Source organism: Leguminivora glycinivorella, chromosome 3 (assembly GCF_023078275.1).
Source record: "Leguminivora glycinivorella isolate SPB_JAAS2020 chromosome 3, LegGlyc_1.1, whole genome shotgun sequence".
NCBI lineage: Eukaryota > Metazoa > Arthropoda > Insecta > Lepidoptera > Tortricidae > Leguminivora > Leguminivora glycinivorella.
In genome coordinates, this window is record NC_062973.1 from 26,166,554 (window position 1) to 26,182,072 (window position 15,519).

General features: G+C 37.0%; 1 protein-coding gene across 1 annotated transcript; it reads right to left on the reverse strand.

The window, feature by feature from the left end:
- Positions 1-8,114: 8,114 nt before the first annotated feature.
- LOC125242640 (zinc finger protein Elbow) lies at positions 8,115-13,911 on the reverse strand. Its single transcript, XM_048151475.1, has 2 exons — positions 13,710-13,911; positions 8,115-10,541 (listed from the first exon to the last, which is right to left on the reverse strand). Exons 1-2 carry the CDS (start codon positions 13,767-13,769, stop codon positions 9,354-9,356), a joined length of 1,248 nt encoding a protein of 415 aa, XP_048007432.1. The 5' UTR covers positions 13,770-13,911; the 3' UTR covers positions 8,115-9,353.
- Positions 13,912-15,519: the final 1,608 nt, after the last annotated feature.

The following is a 15,519-nucleotide window of genomic DNA, read 5'->3' on the forward strand; positions in this document are numbered from 1 at the left end:
AAAATCGGTCTACTATGTCGCGGTCGGGGGTTTTTTTTAAATTGTCATTTGAAAACGGCCATCAGATTACACAGTCTGCTTGCCATCACTCTGTCTAGCAATATGTCAGACCCATATACACCGTGTCCAATAAGTCCGAATACTCACATTTTACCTCAGTTCTAAAGATATAGGGATCACAGGCCATCAAATTCTTATTTAAACTGAAGAGTATATTCCTTTTAATAAAATACAAGCACAAAGTTCATGAAATTTCCGAAGTGTCTAAGAAAAACAAAGAGGTAAAGTGCCAACAAAATACTTGCTCGGCACGCAGGTGACGAGTTATTTATTATAAGCAGAATCTGTATGTGATAAAACAGACGCCACGTGTCCAAAATAAACTATTATGGGTACCGAGGATAGATAACGTTCCGGGCAACTAGAAAAATGTGCCTAGGTTCCAGAGCTCACCATCGGCCCAGGTGTGGGATGTAGTATGTAAGCGAGGTAAACTACCTTCAGTACTTACAGATAAAAGCGTTAAAATCAACGTTTTTTTCTTTAAAACCAAGGTTTTGGAGAAAAAAATGCCTTAAAGTTAAAAAGGATGCTTGGGAATGAGTATCATGTGTCCCAACAAGACGCACCTCCAGCACATTCGGCAAATGGTATTCTAGCGTAGTTTCAGACTAATTTGGCAGTTTTTTATCCGAAACATGAGTGGCCACCCAGGCCTCCAGGTTTAGGCGTATTAGACTACTTTGTATGGTCATACACGCTTTGAAGACTAAATTTTTATAAAATCATAAACCTAGATCATTTCAAAAAGATTATTGAAAGTATTTGGGATGAAATGTGAAGAAAACGGTGCGTGCCGCGTGTGATCCGTTTGAGAAGCGTTTGAGGCTGGTAAACAAGTTAATGCTGGAGTTATTCCAAAACATTTGTTGTGAATGTAGTAAATAAGAGTGCCATTCATAAAATACGAGTATATAATAATGTAGTAACTATTTGTTCATTTTGTTTTATTGGCTATTTGTGCTGTATTCAAACTTATTGGACACGGTGTAGATTTTATAGTTTTAATCCATCGAAACTGTTTTGAAGTCCGTTTGTTAAACAATTCTTTACAGTGTTATTGTGCTGTACTATCTGTAATGAGAACCTCGCTTTTTACAACTGAAGCACGCCCTAACTCTTATCTTCAAGATATTCGCTTCAGTTTCCCGGGTACTCGGTACTAGTGATGTGGTTGTTCTTATTTGATTTCCTCTGGATATTTTATTATAACGACGATAAGGGAGAAACCTCTTAAGCAACATTTCGTCACTACTTTTAAAAAATATCGTATCTCACGCTGTACCTCAAAGTTAAAACGCAGTAAGTCTATATGCATTCCATACATACCTACTTACTATAATTTTCTTTTCATTGACATACGAAGATACCAGTTTTTTAGGGTTCCGTAGTCAACTAAGGAACCCTTATAGTTTCGCCATGTCCGTCCGTCCGTCCGTCCGTCCGCGGATAATCTCAGTAACCGTAAGCACTAGAAAGCTGATATTTGGTACCAATATGTATATCAATCACGCCGACAAAGAGCAAAAATAAAATGTGGAAAAAAATGATTTATTAGGGTACCCCCCCCCCCCTACATGTAAAGTGGGGGCTGATATTTTTTTTCATTCCAACCCCAACGTGTGATATATTGTTGGATAGGTATTTAAAAATGAATAAGGGTTTACTAAGATCGTTTTTTGATAATATTAATATTTTCGGAAATAATCGCTCCTAAAGGAAAAAAACGTGCGTCCCCCCCCCTCTAACTTTTGAACCATATGTTTAAAAAATATGAAAAAATCACAAAAGTAGAACTTTATAAAGACTTTCTAGGAAAATTGTTTTAAAATTGATAGGTTCAGTACTTTTTGAGAAAAATACGAAAAACTACGGAACCCTACACTGAGCGTGGCCCGACACGCTCTTGGCCGGTTTTTTTTAAAGTAGTGACGATTTAGTGAATTGTTCGGAAGCGTGTTTTAAAGTTTTATTTTTGAACAAAAAAAATCGTATCTTTTAGCGACAACATATTCATCAAATCATCTCGTGACCTGGACCAAACGACGCAGAAAAAAAAGTCGATTCCAACGATATATATTGACGACCGGTCTGGCCTAGCGGGTAGTGACCCTGCCTGCTAAGCCGCGGACCCGGGTTCGAATCCCGGTAAGGGCATTTATTTGTGTGATGAGCACAGATATTTGTTCCTGAGTCAAGGATGTTTTCTATGTATGTATATATATTATGTATTTGTATATTATATATATCGTTGCTGAGTACCCACAATACAAGCCTTCTTGAGCTGACCGTGGGGCTCAGTCAATCTGTGTAAAAAATGTCCTATAATATTATATTATTATTATCGCTCAAAATATCGTTTAAGGGGTTTTTCCTTTCCACCGTCGATAATATTTTTTAGACGAACCAACACACAACCTACCTGATGGGAAGCAGTCGACGGAGCCTACGGAAGCCTGGAACTGCTTGAATGTTACACGTATGTTCTCGGTCCTTTAGCTTTTAGATTAGACTTATATTGACCGGGATTTAGACCGTGATTACCTTTTTGATTTTTATTGAGGTCATGATTACGGGAAACTGAAGACGGCGGGTGGAAGTCAACGTCAAAGTGTCAAGCTTTTAAATTGTTGTTGTATATACTCCCATTCGGGTACATACGTATCGATATACTACTCACAAATGACTGAGGTATAGTTTCGGATAACAATAGTTATTTGTTATACAAGGGGGCAAAGTTGTATTTTAACGCCGAGTGTGGAATTGAAAAACGAGCAAGTGAAAGGATTCTATAGTTGAACCACGAGCGAAGCGAGTTTGAGAATAGAATCCTGAACTTGCGACCACGAGAAGTAAAATACATTTGCACTCGAGTGTAACACAAAACTTTTCCCCTCACTATAGCGAGGAAACTACAACGCAAAAAATGCGTTTATCACTGCTTCCAGTAGTTCCACAGGTGGTGAATCATCTTTATTACTAGATTCACCTACTTTTATCAATTTTAAAGCAGTTTGACTTTATTCAAGGTCAAATTACTTTACCCACTAGTGGATAAAATGCGTTTTTACCCGCTGGTATTAAAGGACAAAACACGTGTTTCCGAGCTAGTGAGGGGAAAATAATTATGTAGGTTTAATATTCACTATAATTTCCTTTTAAAATTGAGCACTAACACTCTCTCCTCCAAAACATTTCGGAGAATGTCCCCAAGAATCTTTTTTCTAAGAAAATTCTATTGGTGATTTTCTACATCCCTACTCAGACATTGCAGGTTACAGGACTTTCTAGATTATCTTGAAAGAGCTTCATTAGAGCCGCTACTTTATTCTCTTTAGCGGCGGGTGTTGACTCCGTGTCGTATTTACCTCCTTTATGAGTGCCGTTGTTGGCAGTCTAGGTTTTTATGTATCTTTGACGGAAGTTTTATCAAGTGTTTGCATCTGCTCGCTTGCTGTAGGATAAGTAGTTGCATATAATTTATCATAGATGTACGAATATACTGCTACGGAATATTTAAAAAGAAGCTGATTTGACTAGGAGGCAAGTAGCCTATTTGTTTTGACATGTGCCGTCAATGACTTGATACTAACTTGAATGTTGGGACTTCCGGTTCGGGTGCCATCTTAGCGGCATCGTGTCGTGAATAATTTCTCCTTCTTTTGCTCATTAATGTTGTTTAAAGTGTAATATCGATAGCTTATTATGCAGTTAACTAATGTTTTAGTGAGAAGCTGATGAAGAATTAATCTCGAAACGCGTTTAGCCCCTTTTTTGTCATCGACGGCCGATAGTCCACGTGCTCTTGTAAAATCTAACTATCAATTTACAAGTGCCAACTACCGAACAACGTCGCACTTATCCTGACACTGGCAAAATAGTCCCACCAAATGGGACAGGCCATTTATTAAAAAAAAAAAAACTTGAATGTTATTCTTAAGGGTCTCGTGAACTAATAAATTCATTTATTATGTATGAAAATACTAATTTTTTTGGGATTTTAAACACGGTGTATCATACTTTCTATGAATTGTATAAATAAAATATTACAGGACATTCTTACACAGATCAGATTGACTGAGTCCTGCAAACGGTAAGCTCAAGAAGGCTTGTGTTGTTTGTACTCAGACAAGACAACGATATACATAATATACTTAAACACATAAATAACACCCATGACTCAGAAACAAACATTTGTGCTCATCGTTCATCACACAAATAAATTCCCTTGCCGCCGGGATTCGAACCCAGAACCATCAGTTTATCAGGCAGGGATACCGACTACTCCAGACTATTCGAGATGTTTCTATTATTCATTAACAATATTTTAAGAGCTGTTATTCCTAACGTGTTTGCTCCGAATATCAAAAAACCGGACAAGAGCGTGTCGAGCCACGCTCAGTGTAGGGTTCCGTAGTTTGCCATACTTTTCTTGAAAACTACGAAACCTATCAAGTTCAAAACAATTTTCCTAGAAAGTGTTTATAAAGTTCTACTTTTGTGATTTTTTTTCATGTTTTTTAAACATATGGTTCAAAAGTTAGAGGGGGGGACACACTTTTTTTTCCTTTAGGAGCGATTATTTCCGAAAATATTAATATTATCAAAAAAGGATTGTAGTAAACCCTTATTCATTTTTAAATACCTATCCAACAATATATCACACGTTGGGGTTGAAATGAAAAAAAACATATCAGTGGGGACTTTACATGTAGGGGGGGTACCCTAATAAAACATTTTTTCCATTTTTTATTTTTGCACTTTGTCGGCGTGATTGATATACATATTTGTACCAAATTTCAGATTTCTAGTGCTAACGGTTACTGAGATTATCCGCGGACGGACGGACAGACAGACATGGCGAAACTATAAGGGTTCCTAGTTGACTACGGAACCCTAAAAAGCCCAGTGTCATATCTATATAAATATACTCTACGCCTTTCATAAGAACTTCAGAGCTCACAAATCATACCGCACGTAATTAGTCTCTACTATAAATTACGGGCAATTTATCCGTCTGGCTGTCCCATACATCACGCCATACATCAAGTCTGTTGACGCCTTTATACGCCGTTCCTCATAAATGTGGCGTTCTGGCGTTCAGTTGTTAGCCCTATTCGAGAATTTAGATATGTCGAAAATTAGATCCGCATGTGGTGTAGATAGGATACGGAAATGTCGTATCTAGATCTAATTTTTAACGCCATTTTGAGTCCGAATTGGGCTGAGACAGGAGATGAATGATATTATATTGCTATTTAAACAAAATTTTTGAATTTCGTCAATTCCATCAGTAGACTGCAAAATTTGATAGCTTTTTTCATAAGATAAACTTCCCTGATGGAATGTGGCCGGATCTGACTCTAAATATACATTTAATCGTTTTTCGTCCTAACTTACAGTTAACAAACCACGGTATACGGTCACATTGTATCGTTCTGTACCAAATGCCTTTTTTTTATACGCTCATCGATATTCCCTCCAAAACATTTGACAATGTTTAAACTCGGGTATAACTTCAGAGTAGCATGGTCTGGTATCGCACTCTACGCCATCTGAACAAGCAGCATTCGCCAATTTGTCAGCCTCCTCGTTACCCCATATTGTCACAACATTGGTCGTTACAGTCTGTTCTTTATATCTTAAAATTATATTTACTTATGTATCGTATACAATATGAGAAAAATTACCTTACAATCTACGTGACAAGTGGACAGTCTCACTTATGTGATCTATATAGGATGTTCATAGACTTAACGGGATGTGAATTTAAGTTTGATTGGAGTTTTAAAATACTTTGGAATGTTTTGAGAACCGCTCTGGCATTGTGCGTAATGACCGTGCCTGCTAAGCCGCGGTCCTAAGTTTGAATCCCAATAAAGGCATTTATTTGTCGGGCATTTGTTTGTCTGATGAGAACAGATATTTGTTTCTGAGTCATGGATGTTTTTTATTTACTTAAGATACTTTAATTACAATCGCTAACCCTATTTCATTAAACCATAGGGTTATATTTCATTAAACCATAGATATACAGCCATACTTACCCGTAATTTCAACTAAATCACACTCCAAAACAGGTGTTACAGCGTCTTTAATATCTCAACCATCTCGATAACCATATTCCGGTACACTCGGCTCCATAAATCCACAGCCTTCAGATTATTGAATTAATAAGATGTTGAAACAGCCAGCGCGAAAGTTAATTGCTCTCCTATAATTTATAAGCTACATTTACCGGAGACGTATATAATATTTTAAGGATATGCTATAGTAACCAAATCTTGGCACAATAACGGCGTCAATTTTGAAAAATGTTGTTCTCACCGGCCAGTTTTTTCATAAACACGTGCTTTCCTAAGATTTGACGTAGGCGAAATAATCAACGGCCATTACATTTTAACATTGGAAATTAATTAAAAATGTAGGGGTGAAGTTTTAATTTCCATAGGAAATTTGAATTGTGCGCCATTATTTAATGTCAAGTTTTGGTTGACCGTTTATAAGAGACCTTAAGTTACAAAAATACTACCAAAGATTGACCGAATGATACCACCGACACTTGTCAATGACATTATTGTTAAAAACGGTACCTAATAAGTAGTAGTAGAGTAAAACACTTTCTTGTACAAAAAGACACATAAAACAGGAAAAAAAGAACACATATCATTTGTAATACCAGTGTGAAAAAATATTTTCCACTACAGATGAGATTCAAATAAATATTATCCACTACAGATGAGATTCAAATAAATATGTATATATGTGAATGCTATTAAAAAAATATTTTTATTTATAAACAGTGAATAACATAAATTAACAAGACAGGGCTACACGTCTCATAGAGAAAAATTAAATGTACTGTTGACTAATAATTTATTTTATTGTCAACATATTAGGTACTTTTTGGGATTGCATTAATATTTTTAGTACTATACGACTATATCAATGGAGCAGATTTATTGACATCAAAGTCTCTTTGACGCCACTTAGTCGTGTCGCGGTTGCGACGTGCACAGTAGAAACCGTTCCTCGACATCGTATAAGATGCCTAGTCCATTTAAATTAATATCTTTGGCATTTACATTATTTATGTTTGAAAATATGAATATTCCAACCTAGTTCCCAGCTTTTAAAACGCGTAATTAACAATTTATCATTGTGTTAATAAAATAGCTATTGAATTAATTAAATACTTTAACTGGATATTTTGATGGTTATCTCAGGTGTGGTGTAATAGTTAGTTAAAATTGGGCAAGTTTAATTATTAACTTCACGGGAGGTTAACTTTTAATGATAATGTCTTAACTGTTATGTGGTTAAAATTACGTCAGTTGCTCTCTGAGACGCCGCGAGATAGACTACCCGTCCTTATGTCATTAATACAGTTAATTTTACTCCCGCGCATGTGCTAAAGTTTATATAAAGTTACTGCCATTATTATGTTTATTTTTATTTTATACATTACCGGTTTGGCCTAGCGGGTAGTGACCCTGCCTGCTAAGCCGCAGTTCTGGGTTCGAATCCCAATAAGGGCATTTATTTTTGTAATTAGATAGATATCTGTTCCTGAGTCATACATGTTTTTTTTGTATGTATTGATCTAATACATAATTAGGTAATATGTAAATCGTCGCTCTAAATTAAGAAACGCTATACATCAGCACCCGTAGTATAGCGTTTCTTAATTTAGGGCTAGTTAGATATGATATGTGTAAGGTGTCTCCACAAAAAAATGTTTTAATTTATTTTGCTACTTCTTGTATCGATGGTCAATTCAACAAAACTTCGTGGTCACCAAATAGTTTGTATAGTTTAGGTTTTTTTACCTAATGTACACCATTTTGACATTTGCTACTGAATATTAGTTGTAAATGTTGCGCTGCTGCAGTTCTGTAGCAAATATACTGTCTACAATCCTTGCTGCATTCAAAACTTCAAAAAGGTAATTTGTCAATTCTTCATTTTTTGTATCATGTAGGTACACGTTTGCTCAGTTGTTAAATCATTGCAGATTTGAATTTTAAGGGTCATAAATTAAAAACATGTTTGAAATTAAATATTTACGTATATTTTCTTCGCTTTATGTACTTTAACAACAAATTATGTTTAACATTGCGATCGGCATACACATTATTCGGTTGAAATCAGATCTGTAATAACATCAAATCTTTCCAAGAATAACTTTTATAGCTTCGCACCATTTTGACTTATTTTAAATAAAGATTTTTTTAAGTGGATGTTAAAAAATTGGTACGAAATTATGAAAGTTATTCAAAGACCATAATTGCACAAGACAAAATAGCATTAGAATCGCTTCCTACTCAGTGAAGTGGCTATCTCATAAAGTTTAATGTTAATGTAAATTTATGAAGTAATGTGTTGAGATTCTGTTATTAAGATCTTATCAGTTTAACAAGTTGGAAAGTTGAAGTGAAAATGAATATAAAATAAGATCGTTAAGGTAATCTTAATGAAGACGCTACGCTACGCGTCGGTACTACGCTTTATACAAGATATGTGCCTCATTGTCACCAAATAATACCAAACACGCTTCCTCTAGACGTCCAATCTTATCCATCGATCAAAGTATGTCATGGAGTAAGTACAAGTTTACTGCAAAGTCCGTAAAATAGTTTATCTGGTATGACTTTGTTTGTCTTCATTGATCAACGTCTTTTGCATCAATGGATCAGATTAAACAACTAATGAATACATCTTGTTTACAAAATATCCGAGCGTTTACCCGTTTCATGTGAAACTGAGGACAGGAATTCGTTCGTGTATTCTGACCAAGAACAGCTTTAATAATACAAACACAAATTAACAATTCTAATTTGCAACAACTTATTAAAAAAAACTATTTAAATTACATCTATAGATTTGGTACATAAAAATTTTGTTAGTCTAACTAGAAAATTAACGCTTGCGCGATTCAAAGCTTAAATTGGCCATACATAGGGCATACCTGACCATGCTCAAAGGCAATCCTTCACGTTTTGCAACACTGAACCACTCTTTAAAGCACTAGCGTCGAGCATCAAACTAATAGGTATGCCCAAATATGTACAGCGTGATTTACAGATGAGCTCTCACAATAATCAGTGCACTATAACATACATTACGAGTAGAGATCACAGCTGCGCGGCCCTCGCGGGCGTCGTCGATGATATGAGCCGACTAGAACCTCGGAACACTACGCTATATTTACACGCTCCTCGGTTGCGAATGTCCTTTTGGCTTGGGCGTTAGCGGTCGGCGCCCCCTTTCTTGTGTTGGAGCGCCGCCTGACCTCACGGGTGCAGCGGCCGCGGCCCGAACAGCGGGTACGACGGGAAGTAGGCGGCCAGCGACGGGTGCGGCGGCAGCTGGAACAGCGGCGGCGACGACACCAGGTGCGACGGCTTGCTGTACGGGTGGAACCGCGGCGTGAGCGGCGACAGCGGCGGGGTCGGGTACGTCCGCTGTAGCAGAGGGTGCGTCGCACTGAGCATCGACAGACTTGGACTCGATTCTCCGCTGGCAGTGTGTGAACGTAAATGCTGCAGCAGCTCCTCGGATGTCGCGAACCGCTTCCCGCAATAAGCGGAGTCTCCGGCCATCCAGCTACAGACGAAAGGCAGCTGAGATGCGGCGGCCAAGGCCGCCAGCTGAGCGTGCGCATAGGCGGCAGCCGCGGGGTGACTAGTCGGTAACGGGAACGGCGTCTTCACATGGTCGCACTGCGTGCACCCGGCCGGGCACACCGCAGACTTGAGCAAATGCGAACTCAATGAACAACCCGTGCAGTACGGATCTCTGCACACTCCTAGATCTCCACCTGGTGCTTTCATTCTCGCGTACGCCAGATAAGGGTTCAGCCCACTCTTCAGTGCATGATGTTGAGCTGCCATAAGACTGCTTGTCATTAAATCCATATGTAAAGGAAAGCCAGTGGGTGGCAAGCCTCCTAGAAAAGCTGATGATGTGACAGGTACGCTCGGTTTGAAGCTTGAATGTTCTTTGGTATCGGCACTGGACGATAGACTGGTAGGCGTGAAGGGTAACTTCGATGTGGATGAATTACTAGCAGAGTCTGATTTGGTTGGATTCGGGGAGCCATGTAGGGGACTCGACCGTTCATCTGATTTTTCTGATGGCGTTTTGTGGTTGGCGGGTGGTGAGGTTCTCTGAGAGGAGGAGCTCTGATTGCTTCCACAGCGCGCTTGTACAGGAGTCGTTGACGCGCTACCTTTGGAGGAAGGCGTCTTGGAGTGAGCATTCACGGACGACGCTCTGTCCTCCGGTGTTCTAGTCTTTTCTCTCGCAGTGAGGCACGACTCGTAAGGCTTGAAGCTGGGCTTGTTATCCATATGCGGTTTGTCTTCATACTTCTTGCTGGCTTTCTCCGCAGCGGAGATGAGCTTGGGGTTCGGCGTGTCAGCGCCGATGGCGCTGCAGGTTTGCGCTAGGAGCGCCAGCGGGCTCTTTTTCGCGTCGAGCTGCAACAAAAGGAGAAGCCGTCAGTTTATGAAATGAAACGTCCGGGTCGAGGTTGCGAGTGACGGGCGCACAAAGGGACCGCGGGGTGCCGAGGGCGGTGGGAGGGGTGGGGGAGTCCAATCACGCGGCCGACGCGCCATTATCCGCGCGTCTGGCAGCCGTCGGCTCCGCTTGACATTTCACTCGGCTCCCGCATGATGTAATCTCGCTGTGAAAAGGGCAATTTGTGCCGGTGAATTTGCGGCGCGCCCGGACTCGCGCATTGTCACGTCTATTGTCACGGGACGCACTATTATTTCGAGCGAGTATTGGGGTGGTTTTTGCGGTTGTTGTGTCAACATTTTAGTTTGATTGTGTGGGGTGACGTGGGACTAATTGGATTCTTAGCGGAGTTTAATAGATTCGTGGCGTTATATTACTTGAATTAATAACGATGGTAAAATTAAATTTTCTTTAAGTACAAAATAAAATTCAAACGAACAAACGATAAGCGTATAGAAAGTGTGACGCCTAATAAATTTACTTAGCAGAACGGCAAAGAGTACTTTAATAAAATAAGCATGATCATTATCAGGCGAATAAAAAATATGGAATTTGCATTATAACTATTGGTAAAAACATTCGATTTTATGAATATTTATTTAAGAGTGAGTGAGTTTTCACATTATTCGATCCGATATTGGATGTAGGATCGATATCCCATACATTGAAGCCGCCATCTTTGATTTTTGCCGGATCTGATAATGTGAAAACGCACTAGGTAATGCTAATGACATAGCCCAAAATAAAGTTTCAGTTTGACCAAACTGCAAATGAGAAACATTTATGAATACCGGCTTCAATTGAACCATGGTATAATTCACTCAATGCCCACACATAACGCGTGTGTTTATACCATAACAAAGCCGTGCATAATCTCAACCATTAATCATGAATGCCTATTCTCGGAATGAAGCAAAGCCTTCGCGAATTGCGTTAAAACGGAACAAAACATTCGCAATTATCGCACGTTTACGCGAAACTGTGAAATTCGTCGCGAATTCGCGATAAAGTTTGATTTTGCACGCTTGTCTACGAAAATAATGAGTTCTTTTTTGTGTTGTTTACGAATTATCTCAATTCAAAAGAATGGAAACGATGAATAACATCTTACCGATTGGGATTACATGCTTTCGGGTGTTACTGTTTTGGTTAGAACTAAGAATTTTTGAATACATGCGTACTTCTACACTACTGTGGTAGTTAACAATTAAAATGTTTCCAGTTATTGTTATATTATTTTCTTGTAATATTGTAGTTTTGTTCAATTGTTAATTCAAAATAAAAAGGGAAATAAGCTTATTATTACCTCATGTTTTTAATGAGTTCGTTTTATAGAACTTCAAGCCTGTTTAGTTTTTACCTTTTGCGCATTTAATAAAGTTATTTAAAACTATTGCAAGTGTACTTTTTGTTATTGACGACATGAAATGACATTTATCATTAAAAAATAAGAAGTTAGTCATTTGTTTTTACTATGATATTCTTTCTGCTAGATGAATCTTTAAGCTATTTGGTTACAGCATTAGGTTTATTTATTTAATAAAATTATTGTATAATATTTTGTAAAGCTCTACTATGTATTTACTGTTTAATTTATTTCCATATGTAATAAGTATACAATGTTTTGTCATTTAGTTTGTTTTATCTAAACGTGTCAAATATAAGAAGTGACGGTAATATACCTATCAAGAACAAACTCAAAGGAATCTTAAGTTCGATGCACAATTTTACTCAATACTTTGCTTACACAAGAAACTTTACATATTTGAACTAAGACTAAATATACAAATTAAGTATCTATAGATCTATTAGCTGTATACTGATTATCTTGAAGTTGTCCTATTTATTATTATTATTCATTTCATTATTATAATAAAAGGTAACAATGGTATAAATATACAGTGCTCCACAAAACTATGTTATAAGTTTGACTGTGGAGTCAAGAAATCAAATACTTCTAAAGTGTCAATCAGATATCATCAAAATTGACATTTGTATTCTTATTTTATATTGTTATGGTGACTTTCGTATTATTTTAGATGTAGTTGTCTGCCAGATGCCCTCGGATATCTATCTTATTCTTCTGTTTTGTTTGGTTTCTGTTTAGGTTCGTATAAGGACATTCAAATAATTATATAATGGCGGATGGACAAAAACAAATACATGTAGATATTTAGACTTATATTGACCGGGATATAGACCGTGATTACCTTTGAGCTCGACAAAAATCAAAAAGGTAATCACGGTCTATATCCTGGTCAATATAAGTCTAATGAAAATAACCGTGAATCATTCAAAACTCTTATGTAGATATTTATCACTTCCAGTATTGCAATAAAGATTGTGGGCACAATTGCTTCAAGCAACTGTAGTTATTCAGCTAATATAATAGTCTACTGAAAATTATGAAGCAGATTTGAGTGGTTCAAAAATACGTTCAAAACACTTTTAAGAATTAAAAAAAAATGGGAATAGCTGATATTTTTGTTTTTATGAAGTAAGCAGGATTACTAATTATTAATATTTTAGGGATCTACTTAGTCGTAATCCTTGAAGTAGTTGAAATTTTCTCGGACTAGTATAATTCTATTTACCGCAGTATTTTGATTTGCATGTCGGTTGATTCATTGCTTTGGACATTAATACCAGTTCCGGAACTTATTATGGCCTATTATCCATTATTTTCATAATTATCCAGTTTTACGACTTCGTTTACGAGGACATTATAACAAAGAATAATGTTCTAGTTAGAATATACAATGCCGGTAGTAAAGTACGACAGGTTATTAAAGTCATTACTAAGGAGAAGTTATTGTAGCATTTACGTCCTGTTTCGCGATTTGTTTGTTTATGAATAATTTACGAGGTTGTAGATCAAATTTGGAAACTTGAACAAAGAAAGGGGCTTTACGATTGCAGTTTTCGTGTGTTATGGTTTGTTATTGTTTATTCTAAGTTATTTTTGATTCATTAATCGATTCGGCGTCTTTATTCTTTAATATCTTGAAAATGTTTACAAAACCTGAGGTTTCAAATTGAGATAGTATTTTTCTCTAGACCTAAAGTTCAACTGATCAGTTTCCCGTAAATCAAAACTAACTTTGGCAAAAGCTCATGAAACTTACCGTGGTAGGCAAAGGCGACAGATAATCCGGTCGTAAATACTGATTACTTGACGTCAGCATGTTGCCCCACAATCCGTTAGTTTCCAGCTTAAAAGATTCACACACAGCACTTCACTTCACTAATCCGTCATATCCGTTCACAAATAACACGTGTGTCTCGTTCGGCGGCTGGCAGCGGACTGAGCGCTTGCCCCCCCTTCCCTGACACCTTGTCACTCGTCGTCGCGCCATTTTTGCATTCTGTGTACTTTGCGGGAGCTTTGGCGTCTTATCCCCACCGCTGTTTGACACCCCGCTGGTCGTTCCATCCTTCTCTCGCTTATGAAAAATTTATATGTCGCTTTCCCTCGTTTTGATGAAAGGATTATATAAAATATGCAACGCAGTCAAAGGCTAGTGACGACAGAGATGCATCGCGGGGAAATTGAATGGGGTATAAGCGGCGCGGTAATAATTTAGTTTTGAGCGGTTTGAGTTGCGGTTTAGCGCGGCTTTTTGTTCGGTTTTTCTTTTAGTGAAATAGTTTCGTAGTTGCGAGATTTGATGATATTTGTCTTATCTACATTTCTTACCTTGTCATGAGTTATATTTATGTTTGGAAAAATTTGGTTTTGATGAGACCTATTAGAATTGGCTTGGAATTGAAACTTATTAAGTGCAAGCTTGCTAAAGTTTATGATGAGTTTATTGTTTTTGTCTATGATAACAATGCCCAGTAATTTTACAATTGCCTTTATCTTCATAATCCTAAATACTTTTATTACCAAAGAAATAGTCAATAAACGGCTTATCTTTGCGTAAGCCAGGTAATACACCCCATTTAAGACCACCGGCCGCGTTTTTAGAGCCCTTCACCACTCTCATTATTGACTGAACTGACTCATCGCAATTTCTCTAACAAAAGGGATTGTAAACAGTAATGATTCTTCAATTTTTGTTTGTAAAAATGCTTAACGAGGGTTTAGGTTAAAGAGTGACTTAACTGACTTGTTATTTTTATGAATTGAGCTCTTTTGGAAGTTTTAAGGATGATTGTAAAATTTTGGGTGGTCTTTGTTCTATGTTTAATGCTATCTATATTAGGGTTTTGTGTTTTTAGGATTTCTCGCATTTTAATGACGGTTTAAGGATAATCAGGGATTCAAATGATACATCGTCTTAGTTTGCAGGCTTACCACTAAAAACACGGTATTTAAGTACTAAACATTAAAGTTTTAATTTGCATCAATGTTAAGTACATTGAAAATTATACTTACAATTAGTTTTCATTTCAATTCTCATACTAACACATTCTTAAATAGGATTTGAGATATGTTTTTTTATATAATCTTTTTAAATTCTACATTTTTTCAAATTATAGTAAAAAACGTAAGTAAGGACTCCTGTATATGTACTTAAAAAATAATTGTTATTATTCATGTAAGTACTAGAGCTCACATTGAATAGTATCAAGATAATTGAAGATCTACGAATCTTGCACTGTTATTCAACTCGTCAAGAGATGGCGCTAGTAGTATCACTTCATAGTGTACTTCATATCATAAATATCATAATGATCACACTGCAACATATTATTGCTTCCTGTAATGTTTTTTTTTATTTGATCGCGAATTATCTAGTTGTTTATTTCAGGATGCATATCGTATTTATAATACTACCCACAAAGGTAATTAGCATGGTAATGTTTTAATAATATCTATTATATATTCTGTGATTATATCAGGTTCGAAATTTAAAGTACCTAAGTATGACGGTAGTTTAGGTATATAATTGTTAAGATTTTGTGTACATTGATTGACAATGTTGACAT

What these genes read in the sequence shown, in the direction of transcription:
- LOC125242640 (XM_048151475.1), bottom strand. Translation starts at nt 13,769, where the DNA reads ATGCTGACGTCAAGTAATCAGTATTTACGACCGGATTATCTGTCGCCT. An exon ending in TGTCGCCTTTGCCTACCACG is followed by an intron (nt 10,542 to 13,709) that starts GTAAGTTTCATG and finishes CTTTTGTTGCAG; the next exon opens with CTCGACGCGAAAAAGAGCCC.